Genomic DNA, 20,815 nt, shown 5'->3' with positions numbered 1-20,815 from the left:
AAATATAGTGTCGTTCTGCGGTGGCGTTAGCCACTCGTTAGTAGGAGGCCAGCATCCAAGAGGAAAAACCACTTCACTGAATTGGACGCACTATACCGGCTTTCATTGCGTCTTTAGTGCAATAAACATTTGATTTATCTCACATTTGCAACAAACTCACGGGACTGCTTTTATTTGGTATAAAATCTTTACTTTGATACCACTAATATCTCTAAGCTACCACGTCCCGCAGACGTTTTTCCTCAAGAGTTTCGGTGATGTGATACACAACACACATTATAAATGAGCCGCGCTAGCTTTTCGAGTATCGAAAATAAGGTAGAAGGGTATTTCCGTTTTATCCAGTGAGGTCATATGACGTCCGAGGGAACAATTACAGACAGCGTGAAAGTCTCAAACGTCATTATAGTTGGTTGAGGTTCATATTTAGAGCCACACGCCTACTAGTAGCGCTGGCATTACTATCAAGTACATATCACTCCGTAGAGGTACAGAAAGATGCCTTATAGCAGTCATTGACTTTGATTATGCGCTATTATTGATTTGTTCAAAATGTTAATCCACTATCATTATTTTGGCTTTTTTGCAATTTTAAGTGTCAGGCGTCAAGTAGTTGGCACCGGTCTTTGCCATAGCTCTCTCAGTGAGGCTATCAACGTATACGGACGGGCGAAAAATTATACTAGTACTGGACATTGATTTTGGTGGTGTTGTTGAAGTGAACGTAATTGAAGCTTTGAACGCTTTTAATAAAGGTAGCACACGGTTCCGGTTAAAGCTGATAGACAATCGTCTGACAGGTAGCCACGCAACAACAAAAGCAGCTTGTGGACAGTGATGTTAAACTGCCACAACATGTATCATGTTGAGCGGTGGCGCTTATTGAAGACAGCGAAAAACAATAAATTCAAGTCAGTCAGTTCGGCCCGAGAATGACGTAGAAAGTTGTTTCCTATTGTAGTATATAAAGGAACCTCTTTGGCATCAATGTCGACTCGAAACTAAAAAAAAATCCGTTTAATTAGAATTTTCTTCAGGTCGAGGTGACCCGTTATTTGAAGTAGTCGCTACTGCAGGTCATATTGCCGACCCCTTGTTATGTGGAATAGAGAACAATGTATACACTAAACAAAAACCTATGGTGTATGGCAAGTAACACGTGTTTCTACATCGATGATGTAGATGGCTAAATGGTCAAATTGTTGTTGCCCGGGGCTTATTCGAAAATGATCGACTAATCAGCGGCTGGCCCTCAAAAAAGTATTCACGTACAAGCCGATTAGCAATACAAGTGCGATATGAAAAAGCTAGTTTTTGATAAGAGGTCACTACATTTCATTCCTGTGAACATATAGCCCTAATGACTCGTAGGCTGGAACAATCAGCTACCTGGTGCTCAGTTCAGATGGCCAACGCAGCAGTGTTGTCCTACAGACGGTAGGAACTAGACAATACGGATATCACTTTCTACACGATACGCAGCTGTTTTCGAAACGGTTTAGTTCGACGTTACTCGCTGATATCGTGCAGTACGCTTGGATACTCTGCTAATGGTGTCTCCTACTAGGGCTGTTATCGATGCTGCTGTTGTTGTTGTAACCGGTGCCGCCGTTGCGTTTTCGCTCCCCCGACTCCCTACCTCTGCCTGTGGCGAAGAACTCGTGGCTGCCTGCCCTTCTTTCATCTGCATTATCTTCTTTCATCGTCATAGAATCGACTTCGTCGTTGGCGATTACTCGTCTACCACTGCTACGATGAGGTTTTTTCCGTTTACTGTGAGTAATAGTCGCTTGCAGTAACCGAATGGCAGGAGGCAACCAGTTAACGAGTTGAGTACCCGGTAACTGCACACCGGTACGGCAGGCTCACTACAGATACCAGCTCCGCTCCAATGATAACAGCAGCAAAGCGAGTTTCCTGCGAACTGCTACTGCCGCTGCTGCTATAGACAACAACACCTGCAAATGCGTTCCTCATAGTGGTGGCGTCCATATTGCATCTGTGTTTTATCTGCTGCAGTAGAAAAGCCGCTCGTGCTTTTGTCCACGCACGTCGTTCAACTAGCTGCTATATATATATATATATGTACACATGTACGTGCATACATACATATAGCTGTGTGTATATACACTATACATGTTTGCATGGTTGTGACGCACTCATTTACTGCATTCCTCGTTGGTGCGTTACGATTGCTTATTTCGCTGTCACCAGCGTCAACACTACTTGCGCTCGTGGTCGCGTTGTTAATGCAAGTGCTTGTCATAGGGAGCAGTCGGAGCTGCTGGAAACGGAAGGAATGCCCGAACACCGACACCAGAAGCCAAAACGACGCCAGAAGCAACGCCACTCTAGCCAGCAGCCGCAACAACTCGATCCACCGGCAACCCCGCACCACGGCACTGGCGTTGGTATTCGCTTGTTTACGAAGCCGAAAACCGGTGGAGCGGTCGAAGCTTCTTCGTCTTCATTGGCGCTTGCCACTCGCCATGTAACTCCCCTGCCTCTCTGCCTATCTTTAGCCTAACGATTCCTGAAAATGGCTGTGGTGGTAGTGCCGTCAGAGGCAGCAACAGCAGCAGTGACGACCGAGATCCAACACAACCACAGTCGCCAGACCGCTATTGCCGTTGTCGTAACGTCGTTCCCAGGCAAAGATGGCGCCAGCAGCAGTACTACGCATGATGGCACTCGGGCATTCAGCATTGCAACTCGTCATGGAAATCCTCGTTTTTTCCTCCCTACCCATCGATAATTGATCAGCCAGTTATTGTCTTCAAAACTGTCCTTCTGCAGGACTGCTACGTACCGATAGACACATTTTTCTTCGCGTGTCCTTCTAGGGGTCCTCTTACAGATAGCACAAGCGGATGATCTAAATACGCCCTTCGATCAGCACAATTTACAACTACAATGTTACATGTAGACAGATACAGTGTTCCATTTCCACCAAAGATGACAAAACTGAAGTACAATATATACATATTGTGCTATATTACTTTCCGCGCATAAATTGGCCTGTATACTATACTAGTAGAACACAATTGTGTCTCTTTGCCACCACGTTATGTTGCAGCATTTTTTTTTTGGCTATAGCATTGCTCGTCATGATCAAAGCTTTCGGATGAAATAACTCCTACTGAAGAGTCAGAAAAAGTCAATAGAAATTTCATTTAAGCGCAACTACATAAGCAAATGCTGCAGTTACTCCGTAAAGATAGTGTATGGAAATGCGTGCCCTCCAGAAATTGGACAGCTTGGCCAAGTTCAGTAAAGATTACACGCTATGCCCAAGGAAACGTGGCACTTTTGGACCGGTGGAGGCAACGGCTTCTATAGGGCCTTTTTTTAACAAATAACTCAGACTCATTTGATTTTCGCAATACGACATCGTTCGCATAATGTCCATTTCACTTGACCTACTCCTACAAGTACTCGAGCCAGCGTTGCCATTCATATTTCTTCTCTATTAAAATAGAAACTTCTAATGTTTTGACTTTTTAAAATGTTGCTGAATTTCCTATTTCCTCATAGTCCATATCGATAAACATCTTGGGGAGTGCTCTTCTCAGGGCAGAACGCTGTCTGTATCACTTCACTATCTCTTTATCGTTCGCTCATGCACTTCATAAGTTAGTCTATATTTGATAGCATATGTACATCTTATCGTTTTCGGTACAATCAATAATGAATATACATGTGTCCTTGTTTACAATTGATCATCTGTCTGAGCTGTTTCATCGACCCAGACTACGGACGGTTTCACGTCGTCAGTAATGGACGGTGTCGTCACTCAGAGCTTATAAGACGTTGATGTCAAATTTGAAGAAGTTCAACAATAATCGAGCAAATCAGGTAATAAACAGTGCATGGTCGCTTATTTGTTTGTTTTGTTTTTTTTTTACCACAGAGGCTAAACTATAAAGGAAAGCTGGAAACTATTAGAAAACGGTGCTTTTTTCGTTGCCATTCAACAGCCATTTCGTCAAAAACACTGTAGATTCTATGGCCGCTCTTTGGCGGAACATTTCGCCCTTAGTCAGATTTACTTAGATACATAGTCGCCACTCAACTAAGTGTTTAAATATCTATTGGTCGGTAGCGCTTCTGTTTATGAAATATTATGCAGCCACTTAAACGGTACGCTGCTGTGGCTGTTAAAACAGTTTTAAATAGCGCTCTCGTCTGCCGCTTTTTATGCAGGCCAGTTATCCCTATTGACACTTGATAAAGATGCTTATGCAGGGTTAGTGATTATAAAATTTAAGGCACATATCATTGTTTCTGGCTCGATCTCTCTGTCTGTCTAGAATTTTATAACGATTCGTGCCCCAACCAACTTCAAACATATTCCGTAGCGCATACAATTATCGAATGAGCAAATCGCAGCGCCCAAATATGCGTACACGCATAAACAGATCTCCTAGACATGCTCTGGCACACTGACGGCACTCAAAGCTACCCGAAAATCGTAAGCTGTATATAGTTGTGCTCAATAGGTACTTACCAATTTCCACTGAGGGCGTCAATGGGGTATGGGCTAATAGCAGCACGAAAGCCGCAAGCCAGAGATGCCGCGCGCAGCGGCTGATGTTGTAATCCATGGTTAGGCCGGGGCCCATGCACACCGAACAATCTCGGTCACTCCGTTCCGAAGGACTAATGCGCGAACAACATGTGTGGCCAAACCACCAGATCCTCGAGGGCCAACAGCATTTAGCTGGCCATCACTGGCCTGGCTGCCTTCGGCTTTGACAGCCTCCTTCGTCGACGATAAAAACAATAACAACTTCGAAAACCAGACTCCCACCAAGAACTTCTATCACAATAACAACAACGACAACCCAAGAACGTGAGGAAGCACAAACAATAATAATATTGATCACCACCGAAAACAAAGCACAAAGCCACTCGAACAAACACACTAATAAAAACAACGGGATCTCTGACTTTGTCACCAGTAGCTGAAGAACTAGTGGTACTATTTCAGCCTTCCCGCTTGTCTGTCTGTCTGGTTGCCGTATCCCTGCCGCCGCGCTCTCAGCTCTCAACTCGACCCGAGACAGCGTGTAGCTAGGATACAGTAAGCATCAGATGTTTTTTTTTTTTATGTGAATCGCTTCTTGTGCCGCCGCCGCCGCCGCCGCCGCCACCGCCGTCGTCGCTATTGCTGATGAAACCAACGCGACTTCTACGATTTCGTTCAAGTGCACTCTCAAAGGTGGCTGCGAGGAGGGTGACGGGGGTATACTTGACACCAGATTTGTTCGAACCGGTTTGTTTCCACCGGCGACAACAGCCTCGTTTGCAAAAAGATGTTCTCTGACGACTTAATATATATTCCCGCTATTCCTACTTTTGCTGCGTTTTCCACCAAATAAAAGAGAACATGATCAGATATGTATCACTATAGATTCTGCCCGATGACTAATGACTTGGCGAACACGCACTGTGAATTCACTGAAGTTAGTCTTGGCGAAGGGGGTAGCTTTTCTTTTGTTTTTTTCGAGGGATTGGTTAAACAGAGCTCGCATATAGTGCCGATCTCTGTCTCTCAAAAGCAATTAAACAAGCAACGTTCGCGCCTTTCTTTTTAAAGGGGCACTATCACTTTTAATAGTAAAGGTTGATACTTGTCTGCCTGCACTGCAGAGACCTGTTTCTTTCTGTAGACGGGGAGAAGTCGGGTTCAACTTTGTTTCTTTTCCCTGCAGCCTGAAACTGCAATCGTTTCGTGGCCGCCAGTCAGTCGTTGATAGGGTCCCTGCCGTACACGTGATAGGAAACTACAGAAGAGGGATGACGGTAGCACTTACACATACATCGATCCTGATGCTGCTGTCGGCGTTGCCTCTGCCGGTGTCTTCGTTTTTTTTCCAACACAACAGAATCCACAGCAGGCTAAAGTGGTTAGCAACGTCTACTTGGTCGGATGTTGCTGACACAACAAACGTTATAGAATGACGTTTCGAAAGCGGCCAGGATGACGGCTGCGGGTGACGACAACGCCGATGTCGGCGGCACCGTCGACTTTGTCCGTAGTAGGGCCTCGCTTTTGATCCTGTGGTGTCGTTTCGTGTCACCAAAACCACTAAAAATTAGTGTACTTGTAACAGATTTCCTCTGACTTCACGACTGGTTCGAAGATCTTCGTACGTAAACAACAATCCGTTAATGGACGACAATTGAGAGAACTTTTCGCCTTCTGTTTCCAGACGCTCCGGACTACGCTGGCTCCGGAGCACTACGGCACTTGTATTGCTGTTAGATACTTTTGTTTGATTTGCGTCCAGCCAGCAGCAACAGGCCGAACGCGATGAGGTCCGTCCGTCACTCTGACGTATGAACGCCGCTTACTCGCAACGGCACAGAATAGAACGGATCGAAGACTTCTTTTTTCTGCGGAAGAGAGCGAGAGAGAGAGAGAGAGAGAGAGAGAGAGAGAGAGAACTAGCGAGCGAATGAAAGACGTCGACCAGCTTCGATTAATACGAGTCTGGTGATTTTAGTCAGAGCAGCGGTAGAGGCACTAATGCACGACGGCGGTTCCGCACGTAAAACGATTACTGCTGCCAATACTGTTAGAATACGTTGAACAAGAAGTTGTTGTGGTCTCCGCGGCACTGACGATGAAAGCGACTGTCACCGAGGATGCAGGCTCCACTCCACTTTGCTCTGCTCGAATCTGTTCGACCACTCGATTTGGTCACCAGCCCAATTTCACTCTCTGTGGCCGCTGCCACCGCCTTGGCTGCACATGCACCACTCACAAAGACATACTCACAGACAGGTCGATACAGTGCCTCACTTGAGCAGAAATAGAAGCAACGCGGCACTTGCGGCTAGGCACGACGGGATGCCACTGGTGTGTGCTGCGTGCGCCTGGGCCTGAACCTATGCCTGCCGCTGTCCGCCGATTTGCCGGCCTGTCAACCGGTATAAGTGGGAAGCGGATGCAAATGCTGTTGGCCGCTTGTCCTCTGCTATGTGTCTATCGCTGTCGCAATCCGTCTGTCTGTGTTCGACTGCTTCTTGGCTCTATGACCGCCGTTCCTGCGTCCAGTGGCAACAGACAACGACCGACCGACCCCTCTATAGGTCCGCCTCTGGGCTGCTGCTGCTGCTGCTGCTACGCGGCTCTTGGCTGACAGCACACTACCGCCACGAGAATATGCTCCGGCCGTCCTTTGTCTGTTCGTCGTTGTCCTCGTCGCCGTGTCTTGTTGTTCTGCGGCTTCGATGCCGCCGCCGCCGCCGCCGCCGCCAACGTTACAGGCTACTGTCAATGCTGTTACTGCGGCCGCTACGAAGCACACACTATCGGCCGCGACCGGCACGACACGCTCAGTCGTCAGTTCGGCTCCCAGTTCTCGTGGTCGCAGCGATGCTGCGTTCCTTTTGCTGCTGTTGCTGCCACTGCTAGTATTGATACTGCCGGCTCAGCTAAGCCGCTGCGCCAGCAGCGGCTTAGCTGAGCCGTTTATTTGTGTGCTTGGCCGCAGGGGGCGCTGGCAGCGGAGCAAGGGGAGAGAATGATATGGCGCTGTCTCTTTCTGCAGGCCGAACGACGAATGATCGTCCGTCGCCTGAAAAAAGACCGAGCGACCCAGCCAGCCAGCCAGCCAGCAAGTATGCAGCCCACAACAAGTCAACAAGCTATACCAGATTGAGTCGAATTGACCGGCAGACGTACGACTGGCCACTGGTCTTCTTCATCGCTTAGCCGTTGTCGACTTGATTTCGACTGAGCCGATCCAGACGACATTGCGTTCCCATTACAGAGCCGCTGGCTCACGTTATCAGAAAAAACCAAGTATAGTGAGTCGCCACTACGAATCAGTCTGGAGAATAATATCATAGCGCAGAATGGGACTTCTTAAGATTCGGCACCTGACTTCACGGAGAGCAAAGGCTTCAGCAGCAGTAAACCTGTCAGCAGCGGCGGCAGAAACAGACGCTATGGACAAATATTCGATAGCCATTTTTTGCTGGCGCCATTAATCTTCCGCTACTCTTTTGTCGTTCATCCTGAAATGATCCCGCGGTTTTGGGTTTCTGTCATTGCTTCTGTTGGGTCCTGATCGTGCTGCTGCTGCTGCTGCTGCGCAACTGTAACCAGGGGCAACTTTTATTTCTGTTACCTGTCGCTTGGCTTTGAGCAATGATTAGTTATCTGCTGTTTCGGCCGAAAAAAGTTGTCGATGAAACTGCGATACGACTATGCTCAAATCGATGTCAATCAACACTTCCCTATCACAGGCGGCCATTCCAGATTAGGCTCACCTGTTGTTTGTTGTAGTACTTCGAGTGGGGTGCTTTGTAGTCTAAAGGCTAGCATGGAGTAAGACTAAATCATGGCTATGATAGCCGCATGTATTTTTGAACAACGTCTGAATTGAAAAGTTTACGTTCTACTTTACCTTGATAAGAGGTTTCACTACCGTCTTGACGGCGAAGGGCGTTTCTGCGATAACGACCAATATATGTTTTGGGCGATTAGAGATAATCAAAAATATATATGTACAGTTCAAATACAGTAGATACAACGCAGCTTAATGTTTTCCTGTCTCAATACCTAGTACACTTGATAAGCAATTTAATATAAATACAAAGTAATGTTACTAATACTTCCGGGCATCTGAAAAATCTACAGAGAGGAAATTGGCTTGTAACCGGTCTTAATACTAATTAAGTTAATTCTACGTATAAAAGCATATTAGTTGACAATTTTCATTAGTATATATAGTGTATAAATAGAGTAGTCTTTTTTATGCACTAACTAAATATCACTGAAAGTATATCAATTGTATTGAGTATACTGATGGAAGAATTATCACCAACGTATGGTATAATTTTATTACATTATTCAAAGCGACTCAGTTTCAAAACGGGCTCTTTTTTTGTTTCGTGCAATTGATGAGTTCGAAAATAGACACATTTATTGGACAGGACTTTATTTAAATACAAAGTAAGGACAATTTAAATACGAAATATTTAATAAAATACAAAACGAATTAGAAAGAAGGAATGCGTGCGAGTAAGGTTTCTGCGAGATCGGGGCAACAACAAAAGAAAGGTTTAAATCGTTCCTTAATTGCAATTGAATTTCTGTGATAATACTATTAATTGGAAATTGTTTTGTGAAGGTACAATGCGTACTCTAACCAGCCGGTCGTATGGTATTTTGGTAACTTTTTAGGTTAACCCTGTTAAGGCAAGCTGTCGGCAAAGAACACGGATCACCCCCTCTACTAAGGCAACATCATTGGAACGCAAACTAAGTGTACTAACGACGTCCACAAGATTTTGTATGCAATTCGGCCCACTCGAGTTCGAAGTACAACTTTGCCAAATTCGCCAGTATACCCCGTAGTGAATTTTAGACATGCTTCTGTATAAAGGCCTGATAAGATCTAAACTCTGGAACAGAAATCCCTAGCATCAAGGCTTCCGCACTACCGTTCTAGAAACAGAAAGAACTTGGAGAGTTCGTTAGACGAAAGTAATTTAAGTAGCAGTTGAATTTTGTCTGATAATGCTGTACCTTTTTCAAAAAGATCGCTCATACTAGTAAAGGCCAGGACAAGTATCATGTTTCGTATATTTGCCGTTGCTTGTGACAAATATCAGGTCTCTCAGATGACAAGCGCGGTGGCCGACATGGGTGTTTGCTAAAAGGAATCCAACGTTCTTACCTAACTACTGATCACTTATAGATACGGTTGACTACTTTTGAAATATAGGCTAATTAATGTTGAGTGAGAGATATAGATGTAATATTTGTCGAAGATGTCGAACGTGAAAGAACTGTAATACAAACCCGAAATTCTCTAAAAAAATAATTAATTCTCCTTGTTCATTACAATGCTACTTCATTTTCATAGAATTACGACTTCAGTACTGTATAATAATGACTATAGCAATGACGTCAATTGTGATGACTTTTTTTTTACTCACTTTTTTCTATTTCCGACACCAGTTATGATATGGCTGGCGATACGAAGAAGGCCTGCAACTAACAGATAACAAAAAAAAAAAAAAAAAAAATTCAAAATGGTTGAAACAGTAATAACAATGACTTTCTGGATCATCATCATCATGCTGTGTCGCACTCCATAGCGTCCAAGTCAACCAAATGTAAATGAACAAAGTCATACTTTTTTCGATGCTCGTCCAAGCCGTGTCACACTATGCGTTTGCTAGCGAAGCAGGCATATCCAGGTTTTTTCAAGAAGATATTGTTATCAACCCCTCACCCCTTGCGCTTTGTTCTGAGGCATCTTTCACTCGATATAATTGTAGAGCGCGGTTCGACATAAGGAAATTTATCACTTTGTGGGGGGAAAAAAAGCCCAATTAAATTCGTGTATATAATAGAAGTATAGACGCACACCCAAGATACTATAGGGAGGCTGGACTATGTTGCACTATTACTCTTTCAATAACTGGAAACGTCGGTGAAAAATTAGTGTCTATTGCCAAATACAACCGAGAAATTGTTGAAGAAAGCCAAACGCGCTTCGAAGCAAGATGATGAAACAAAGACGCGCACTTGGTTAAAGGAATGTTCATAATATAAATACAGGAAACATTTAGCAGGCATACGCATATATTGCAACAATGAAACATTAACCTTTAAATGCACTACTGGGTTGGGGCGACTTCATTTGATCAATTCTATTGTAAGCCAAGCAACTCGTCTGTACATATATATATATAAATAAAATTTATTTATCGCCCAAATTTATACTTGCGTTTTTGAGTTAACACTTTTGCGTTCAGTAAGCCATTCTAAGGGAAGTCTTTTGCTTGACGTAAGGGATTCTTCCTAACTAACTCAAACGTAGTGTTCGATAGAAGATGTTGGACTTCCATTAACTTCTGTTATGTCAGAACCAGTTACGATACGAATTATCACAGTGCGTTTCAACAAATCCGGCCTGCTTCGCAATCTTGTTCCATTTCAACCCCAATTTTGTACGTATTATATGCCATATAGTGCCCAGAACGTCCATTGCTTTTGAGGAACTCGCTTCATGTTATCGAAGCTATTCTGTCAGGTCGCATAAACGTTACTGCTCTCCTACGCCTATATTATCTATATATAGGCGTAGGAGAGCAGAAATAACAATATAAAGCGTAGGAGAGACGCTTATATATTGTTATTTCTGATTCCAGAAATGGCCAACGATCCATATCGCTAATGTCGACTCCATTTTGGAGAGGCATGTTCTCTAAGGGATAGATCAGTTTGCTAGTTCTTTTTGATCTTGGTGCCTCGCTCGTATCAAATAGCAGTACAACATAGTTAGCCACGTCGCCATACTGTTATTTTGTTGTCGGGGAAATTTCGTCCTAGAATGTTGGTAAAGTACATCACGAGTTTAGCTACCCAATTTAGCTAAGCTTCTCTATTTTAACTGTTCCATTGAGTGCCTTCTAAAGTTTTTGCAGTTCGTTATGCTGCCATACATTGCAAGGCGTCCCTTACACACCATTTGATATGTGCCGGCGCTGTTTCTTCAACAAAATATGGAGTCCACATAGTGAATACGGAGATTCTTCATCGGGATTTTATAAATTTTTGTTAGCCCCCTCTATCGTTGCGCAAAATAATTTGACGTTAGAATTCGGTAGCATGAAACCCATAACGTTTCAAAATGTTAGATAATTGTATGTGAAAGAAGGGTTTTAAGGTTGTACGAGGTTCTTCACACTTTTAGGGAAATACGCTTTTTAGCAGCTTACGTAGCGTGCTATTTCTGAAAATTGCAACTTTAAGGTTACTGATGATGTACGCGAGGCTTTAGGTCGGTCGGACTGTGACGCGTCACCCAACAATTCGTACGACTCCTTCTAAGGTAAGCGTGCATCAGTGGAACAAGCTACCAAGTAGTTTCAACCAATTTTACGTAAGACATCAAGTTTTTGCACTGGACAAAACTAAATTAAAATAAACTAATAAATTAGTGTTTTAAACTAATTCATTAGTTTAATAACATTGGTTAATCCATGGAACAGAAGTTATATTTTCAGTTGATCCCAACTGGGTTTTGATTATAGAAAAAGTATATACGTACATTTTATTATGTTGTCTCAGAATTATCAGAAAGTTCAGAATAAAATAACAGCCTGCACTAATAGATATTCCTTCTGTGTCTCTGGCCGTTCGCAGGACCTGTTTATTAAATATACCTACATTGACATAAGTATAAATATGTACCTAATAATCATTTTCCGAAATAAATGTCATCAATACCAATTGTATATGGTTCATTCCAACGAGTAATAAATTCGTTTTTGTACAAGAAAACGGTCAGATAATGGTAGTTGCTTTGCAGATGGGAAAAATTAATAAAAATTTGATAAGTTCGAAAAAAAAGAGATATATTTTATTACATTTAGTAATTTGTATCAAATAATTGAAGTGTTATATATCAGCATGCGGCATTAATATAAAACTACGTTGAACTTTGTTCAAAGTTCAGTGTTCGACAAATCGAAAATTCAATGTTAGTCCTTACTGCGCTATAATCAATATTTTGCATCACGATACTAAACGGTATTAAAGGCGTTGCGGCCCTCAATTATAAGCCAAATATGCAGCCGACATACAATGATAAGGTAATGGGCGGAACATTTTCAGTTAGACAAAGCTTTTACTTCTGCAACTCCACTGCGAGAGCAAGCATTTATCTCGGGGAGGGAATACGTTCTGCTTTGATATTAAGTTAGACTTCGTCAGTAATTCTTACAAATATTCTCGTGATGACTGAACACATATTGACAAACAGGTACACTTATATTTTATTAAGTATAAGATAGGGTGTATGGCTGAATTGTGTCAATATTTCGTATTCCAATCGATACTATTAGGTTAAAGAAACTTGTAGTTGCTGATTTCGATTTTTGCTTTGCTGAGATAAACACCTAATGAGCAAATGACATTCGTTATCTGGTGGGAAATTGATATCTGGCATATCTATTCAGTTGACTTGTACAGCTTCATCTTCTTGTTTACAGTTAACCATCATTTGGTGAAGATAATCTCCATCGCAAATATTCAATATATAATTTGCTAAAATTGCTTTAACTGAAAAATCTGAATTAGAAAAAAGATTCAATACTGCTCAAGAAATTCGTCTTTTTAAACAAACGCATTTGTAGAGCAGCAGCTGGTAGAAGAAGTTAACCTGAAAACAATGTGACCGCGAGCGCTATATACGAACAAGGTTTAATATTAATTTTTACCTAGAAAGGCACTGATTTGGCTTTATCGTACGGGTACGAACGTGTTTACTTAGTTTCTACTAATCGTGTGTTTCCTGTTGCCATTCTATTCCGTTCTGTAAAATCAGCTGGCTGTTCGATGCAATAGAAAATCGTATGCTCTGATTTCGTACATCTCTTAGGACAGGTAAAATTGTCAACTATAGGTGGTTCGGAGACAGATGATGAGATCTCAGTCATTTGAGTGCTTTTTGACATCTGGAACTATCCATGAGCTCCGAGTCTCTTGAATAGTACGGCAATATTTGAGTGGTGCGAAAGTATAGATAAAAATAACCTACATAACATCTACTAAGCCATAACTATTTAACTGTTTCGAAGCAGTCACCTTATCAATTTAGTAAGGTACTTAGCTGAAGCTCTGTTCAATAGCCAAGTGGCTTACTTTAAATGTAGTTAATACCTTTTTTTAACTATAGGATCTATACCAAGATATATATATATATATGTCTAAATAATTTCGTCATCTTTATTATTTCTTGGTCGTTTTTGTACTGACTTGTCTTTAGTAGTAAAGTCAAATTACATGTAGCCTTATTAGTACGCAGCCAAAGTAAGGTTCGGTTAAATGATTAGGGAGAAGTTTTACTATGGGCATAAAGCAATGAGTAGATTGTACAAAAATAAAGCTTTAAAAATATAGAAAAGATGAAACCTTCAACGTCTTAGAAATTCGAAGCTATCCGTAGAGAACGGAAAAGTAGAGCCTATGCGATCTTCTAGAAGTAAAGGCAACATATCGTTTTTCTAAAATTGACCACCAAATGAGGACATTTTGCACACTAATCGAATGATAGACGCTACTATTTGAGCTCATAAATATCATCGTCACTACACTCGTATCTGTCGATCGGAATAAAATAGCAGCGAAGTCGGAGAGATCGCATCTTACTATGCCATTTTTAGTCACATGGGCGGGCCGATACGATCTTATATTTTTATTATTATTACTCATGTGTGTGAAACTAATTCAACTTACTACAAATGCTGGTCGCTCTTCGAACATACTAGACTTCTTTTTTAAAACTATTTTTTACCTTTTTTCTTCATTGTTGGCCATTCTCCGTTGTTCTGACACTAGGCGAACGCCTTGATAAATTAGGGAGGTCTATTCATTTTCATTCTTCTTCCTCTTGTTTTGAAAATCCTCTTGAATATCCTCTACGCCATAATGCACGGATCTGAACCTCGTTCTCTGAGAAAATAAGATCCGGACGCAAAAAGACTTTCGATTCGTCTGAAGTTTTCGGCTTACTGAAGCGAAGTCAAATATTGTCACACAATCAGAGTAATTTGCACGATTTTTTTGCTTCTCTAGAACTTCTCGCTAGTTAATTTTCTGTCTCTCTTTTTGGATCCATTATTCCATTATATTTCAGAAGCTTAATGAAACACCTTCTTCAAGTCCTACCAGATCTTTTAGGCTGTTGTTGATTTTGAGAAGGGTTGTCTCGAGTTTAACCATTTGAGCTTATCCTGATGATTCGTGCACAATTTTTTTTATTCCTGCTACCAGTCTTGTGTGAAAATCCTTCTTTCTGCCCCGAAAGTAATTATATGCGTCTATTCAAGGTATTAGGGTAGTTCAGAATAGCGCGCCGACTGTCTTAGCTGTGTAAAATTTTTTGAGGGGACTGGGCCAATTTTCTCACAGTGGAAGTAACGGTTTTCGGCCGTCGGCTTTACGCGGCCGCCTGATGCGTGCATTGTAGTTCGAATTCGGACATCCAGCTCTAAAACACTAGACCCGTTCCCGCGAACGCTGTCAGATACTGTTTGTCGTAAATCCGTTTGAAATCCAACCTTCGCCGTCTCAAGAGCTACACTTTTCCTAACGACGTGGAAAGAAGACAGCAGTGTCAGACATATTTTTTTATTTATTTATGATTTAACAGCACAAAAAACTGCTACTAACCCAGATAAATTGTAACCCAAGTTGCTTTCTACATTATTATTATCATGATATGTTTGTTACGTCTAATTATATATATATATATATAATTGTCTATTATTTACGAGCCTACGATGTAATACATAGAGTATATATAAAATGCTTTTCCAGCAGTTCCACTCATTAAGACATGTTCAAGGTATCATAAAGCCCTGTGAAGCTTTCTGCTAGTCCAAGCATCCCTTAAACTTGTCTCCCCACAACCCTTTGCATTGGCACTGAAAATCGCATTGGCGCTACAGCAGGGCGGGAAACTTGACGAGCTGCGACTGACCGCATGCATTTGCTGTGCAAGTATCAGATTTACCATTAGCGCCTACCAGATTTACCAATGTCCTAAAATGTTAGTATATCAATATTCATAATAACTATAAGCTGACACCGCTTTACAGGTATGGAACCTGGCGTTTTGCCCTGATCTCGCAATGAATCTATGTAGGCATTCGATAATTTTTGTTTCTATTACGGCCTAGAACAAGTTTAAGTTTGCTAACAACCCCATCACCACGGTAATACCATGATTATTCATTATAATGAACTTTTCCAAACGTAGCAAATAACATAATGCACTAAAGAGATTCAAAGTGACTCATCAGTACTTCAACAACGTGTCAACTTGCAACCATATAACGGATTATATTATATTCATGCTGGATCGGGTTTGATCAAGATTCAATAGTTCGAACAGCTTGTAATATATATAACAATATAATGATAATAAATATCAAGATGGATCCTGTCTGTTCTAGCTATATCGACTTCATGAACCATCTTAATGCTCTACTTAATTTTCGGTAATGTATTCAACGACGGATGCATAGTTCGATTGGTCGAACAGTATCAGGCACGACTTGAATCAGTTAATCTCAAAATGTCCGTTGTCTGGCCCCGCTAATTCCAGATATTCTCACTGTATTTTTTATTGCTTCGTGGAATATCATACAAATTCAAATACTTACGGTACTAATAAATAGCTAATTTTTTGAAATATCAACGTATCCCTTCGGAACATGATACGCCGTGACGACGTTCGGTAACATTTATCATCTTCGAATTAGTTGTTCCAGTAGAAAATCGATCTCGTTGAAAGTCACAAACGCGGCCGCTTGGTCTGGTCTGTCTGACAGCGGCCCACATCCTAATTTTCTTAATTTAATAGCATATATCGTAGCAGTTATTATACTTCTTGTTGTTTGTACAGCACAGCAAATATTTGAACATGGATGGACACATGGAGCGGCGTTTTAACAGCCATGTTCTGGCTGCAATTCTTCCGACTATAATTTGCATTGCAAGTATGAAACAAGCTAATTTTAGCGTTTTGCTTATGATACTTTGGACTCCAGATGAGGTTGGCTTAGTAATACAAACAAACAATCCATAAACGATTCGTCCAGCGACTTATTTAATTCACCTCTAGTGCTATTTTCCAGGGGGTGGCCGTTTGCAGCAAATCAAAAGGAAATGTCAAATTCGTTGAAAATGGGCGTTAAAAGAACTAAGTTTCACGTCAGCATTAATTTTATTGCACGCAATATCTTACAGCTATCGTGCTATTCATGTAAAAAACAAAAATTATCATTCATTTTGAAACGTTTATCGCATTTGCAGCATACAGCTCTTACCAGTAGCAGGTACGTCGAATTTCCTGATTATCCGCCGAAAAAATCCCACGTGCGACTTGTCCTCTGGCAAAAACGGAATCCACCGGGTAATTCCCACTCAGCGACCGCATGATCTACCATCCACAATCCCAGCGCACAGTGGACCCTGAGTAGGACTGCAAATCAGGACACTCATATGACATATGTCGCGCCATCCATTAGATTGACGCTCTTATTTGGGCTAAACATTTCCATAATTGCCGAAATAACTACGGAGTCTAGCGTACGTTCAGCATTCAGCATGCGTTTAGGCTTAACCGTAATATAAAGCAATGAAGTTGCAAGGATCACACAAGTCAATTAGATTTAATCTTCGGATTTTATATAAGATTCTGCTATAACGAACTCGACTTCAGTGTTCGAAGAGTCGGTCTAAGCCTGCTAATTTGGTCAGTTTTGTTTGACAAATTAAGAGATCGATGAAGTTCTTTCTGAGACTTATAAAATGGCATTTTCCTTCTTGGTATGCATATCTGCAATACAGCGTGAAGCTAATGTGTACAAGGATACCGTTAAGCCACTCGTTTGGGCGTATTAAATAAGACAAATTTCGCTATATAGGACGAGACTACTGAAGCTATAGTATTATAACTTTCGGTATAGACGGAGAACGACTTGCACAAGCTCATCTGTTCATTTCCATTCATTAACAGTCATTTCCTCCAGCATGTACTTTAGACTATGGTGTGAGATCGAGCATAGCGTGTTATGAGGTGAGACTGTCCAGTAACTCACAAGAAACCCTACCCGAAATATCGGCCTGCTATGTCAGTCATTTTTAAAACTATCGTTGTTACGCTATCTATAGCACATCTAGTGTGTTATAGCAATAAAACAATGTTTTAATGCAAAGAAAATTGGAACAAGTAGAGCAATAGATGCCCCAACTTAGTTGCCCATTTCCATCTATGCAATAGTAATTTGCATTGTTCTTTGCTAATTCAAATTAGAATCTCCTTCAATAACGTTATCGTTACCTTAGTGTAATTAAAACAGGCCTTCGTTCAAAGGATTCGACTAACGGGAAAATTTCGAGATTTGATAACCGAAATAATCATGACCGATTGAGCTCATGACGTCGAGTATTTGAGAAATAAAAATAGTATAATGCCTGCAAATCTTTAGCCATTCGGATGGCTAGATTAAAACATTAACCTTTTTTTAGGTTCACGCCGTACAATGTTTACTTCATAGAACAGTAAATAAAGTCCATAATTATTACTGTTGATAAAAATAGAGAGGTAAACTCAAGAAAATACAAATTAAAAAGGCTTTTCCAAAGAATCGCTGCACTATTACTAAATTATTTCCTGTGTAAGATTTGCCGAAGCTATTTGAGAACATTCGGTTCATCACGCCGCATGATGCAGGAAAAAAATAGGTATGAAGGAGCGAAAACAACAAAGTATCATTACATTATACTAGTTTACTCATATTTTGTGCGTTGATCTGTACTACATTTCACCATTCATTCATTCATTCATCCATCCATTGATTAAAAATGTATCGACCCTCGTTGTACGATTGGTGGCTTAGCTACTATTTAGCATCTAGTTTTTGACGTTTTTTTCAAGTTTTTAACTTCTATTATGCCCGTAGATCTTCACTTAACCTTGTAGTTACTTGTTGAAATATTTTTCAGTATTCAGCAGGAAACGTAGATAGTACGTACAGGGCCAAAACAAACTTATATTTGACCTCCATCTGCTGCAGTTCCGTGGTTCTATTTCGTGCTGAGTTGCCGTTTGCCCTTCAGTTAACAACGCCCCGCTCAATCTGTAGGTGGCAAGGGGACTGTCAGATCTGTCCGTGTGCTTCTATATATATCAATCTACCTTGTCACTTCAATGTCTACAAAGACTTGTTTAAATATGGTCGAGAACAACGAAATGGTCGGCTGAGCACACAGTCGGTCGCCCCTGCGGAAGGCATAGTTTCAAAGTTCAGAAAAAGCAATCGCGCAGTTTTTCGCTGATCTCTCACAACTTGTACGTGCCACAAACAGAATCAGCTGTGTTGAGCAAGCAGAAAAGCGCAGATTTTTTCAGGAACCCAGCCTCGGTTGATGTCATCTCGTGCCTTGCGTAAGTTTGTCGACAGTCTGTTGCCAAGGGGATCGAAGTGACGCCTGTGGTGTGTAATATTGAAAACACACCGTTTTTATAAAACTTCGTACAGTAGCAGCAGGAATTCGGGCCTGTCTGTTACTCACACTGTGTGTGACTTCATAATATCAATCGAATACGCTCTATATAGACGTGCACGCCATGGTGTTGAATAAAAACGTCAATGAGCCTTATGCGAACTTGAATTGCTCGAGGTCGATGGTATAGCTCAGACTACGAGCAGAGCTACGAGAACGATCACCCTCATTCCATGGATTCGCTCAAAGTGTTAACTAACATTTAAGTTCAAAATGGCAATCTGTCGACATTGTTACTTGTAGGAAATCTGAGGGAAATGAATCAACTACCTGGCCATTAAAGAGACGCCTCCTTTTACAATGAAACCAGTGATGTCCACTTGTAGATGACTGGCAACGACGCATCTTAGATATTAAGATATACCCTATTATATTCGTAAAGATATGTACTCTTAGATATAATTATTAGGTGATTATAGATCAGCAAAATTACCTCCATATATCAAAACTCATAGTTTCTTGTCGGTCTCTAGTCGTGACTTTAGCAGGCGTTTACGGGGACCAGCACTCCGACAGTCTAATCGTACGTATTTTTGGAGCTACGACCTCTACGACCTTATTGATTTACAACAATAAAATACCAAACTGACCCAAAAATTAAGAAATATATTATATAAAGGTAATGTGTTATTTGACGTCAGTAACTGAAACATGTGGAAAAGCTAAAAACTAAAAAAAGATATTATCGAGGTTGAGTAGAGGTCAACTTCCTAAAGGACCTAACGTAATATCAGCGGAAATACAGAGCTGAGATTTTTGAATCATTAGGAAGTGTGAGACAGACGCACATTGGTCCGGATATTTGCTGAAATCGCCTTTACTTATATATGAATCGGAATTTACATTACTTTTTTCTCTTTACAGATGTACTAAAGCGGAAACTTGTTTGCTTGCCGATTTATAGTTTGAATGTTGTGGTCACGCTGTTTTATTTAATTTTTTGCAAAAGCTACTGAAGCTTCTATAATTAGTTTTTCTCTTGTGTTATTTAACACACAATTTAACTCACAAAAGGAATATTAACTTTGCGATATTTTTAAATCCTGGCCCACATATTAATACTTTGCTAACTTCTTAAGACTTCCCGCGTAATTGATATGACCATCGGTTATGATATGGATATGGCAGGGCACCTTAATGTGGATAGACTTGCCACATCTTCGATAATTCCATAGAATGGACGACAACCACTAGTAAATATATTTTCAACAGAGGAGATTACGCTGGGATCTAATTTTTCGTTGCGGCACACATTTCCGGCGCTTAGAGTCTGCTCAGCTCTGTCGCATTTAAGCTGTAATTAACCCTCTTTTTTTTCGTTTTGTTCATCGTCATAAAATGCTGGAATTTTTCTTCATTTCATAGTATTACCTGTAACGGGAAAAATCTACATCCAGACATATCAATAGAGTAAGCCTCATGGTTAAACTGGCCGGACTGGAACATGCTTCAGCAATGTGATCACATACACATGAGCCTTTTTCCGCTTGCACACAGGCGTCGAAAGCCATTCGCTAGCTACTTATCGCCGTATCGAATTGATTGTACATAAAATCTTTATCCTTCTATAGTATTATTCAGCGGAAGTAGCCCGTCTAGATATTCCAGATATTCTTTTCTACCGACTGTGCTTACGATCATTCAGCTCGCGTTAGCCAAGAAAGGCCCATGTGAAACTCCCCCAAATGTTTTGCTGTGCCAATCGGT

The 20,815-nt window shown here is 41.3% G+C and overlaps 1 protein-coding gene and 1 long non-coding RNA gene across 4 annotated transcripts in view; one reads left to right on the top strand and one right to left on the bottom strand.

The window, feature by feature from the left end:
• Nucleotides 1-7,446, bottom strand: part of mgl (low-density lipoprotein receptor-related protein megalin) — a 95,295-nt gene extending 87,849 nt beyond the window's left edge. For all 3 annotated transcript variants that reach the window (XR_015317912.1, XM_022815051.2, XM_022815053.2), the window contains exon 1: nucleotides 4,508-7,446. Coding sequence is in view for 2 of the 3 variants with exons in the window: in XM_022815051.2 (XP_022670786.1) it covers nucleotides 4,508-4,622 (115 nt within the window). In the remaining variant the exon portion in view is untranslated. The remainder of the gene's footprint in view (nucleotides 1-4,507) is intronic.
• On the top strand, nucleotides 1,782-10,747 carry LOC147754510 (uncharacterized). The gene is made up of 2 exons (XR_015317915.1): nucleotides 1,782-3,855; nucleotides 9,200-10,747. It is a non-coding gene; the product is annotated as an uncharacterized LOC147754510 (long non-coding RNA).
• The last annotated feature ends 10,068 nt before the right edge of the window (nucleotides 10,748-20,815 follow it).

This window comes from Varroa destructor, unplaced genomic scaffold, assembly GCF_002443255.2.
Source record: "Varroa destructor unplaced genomic scaffold, Vdes_3.0 BEIS01000007.1, whole genome shotgun sequence".
Taxonomy (NCBI): Eukaryota; Metazoa; Arthropoda; class Arachnida; order Mesostigmata; family Varroidae; genus Varroa; species Varroa destructor.
This window is presented reverse-complemented; position numbering and strand designations above follow the sequence as displayed.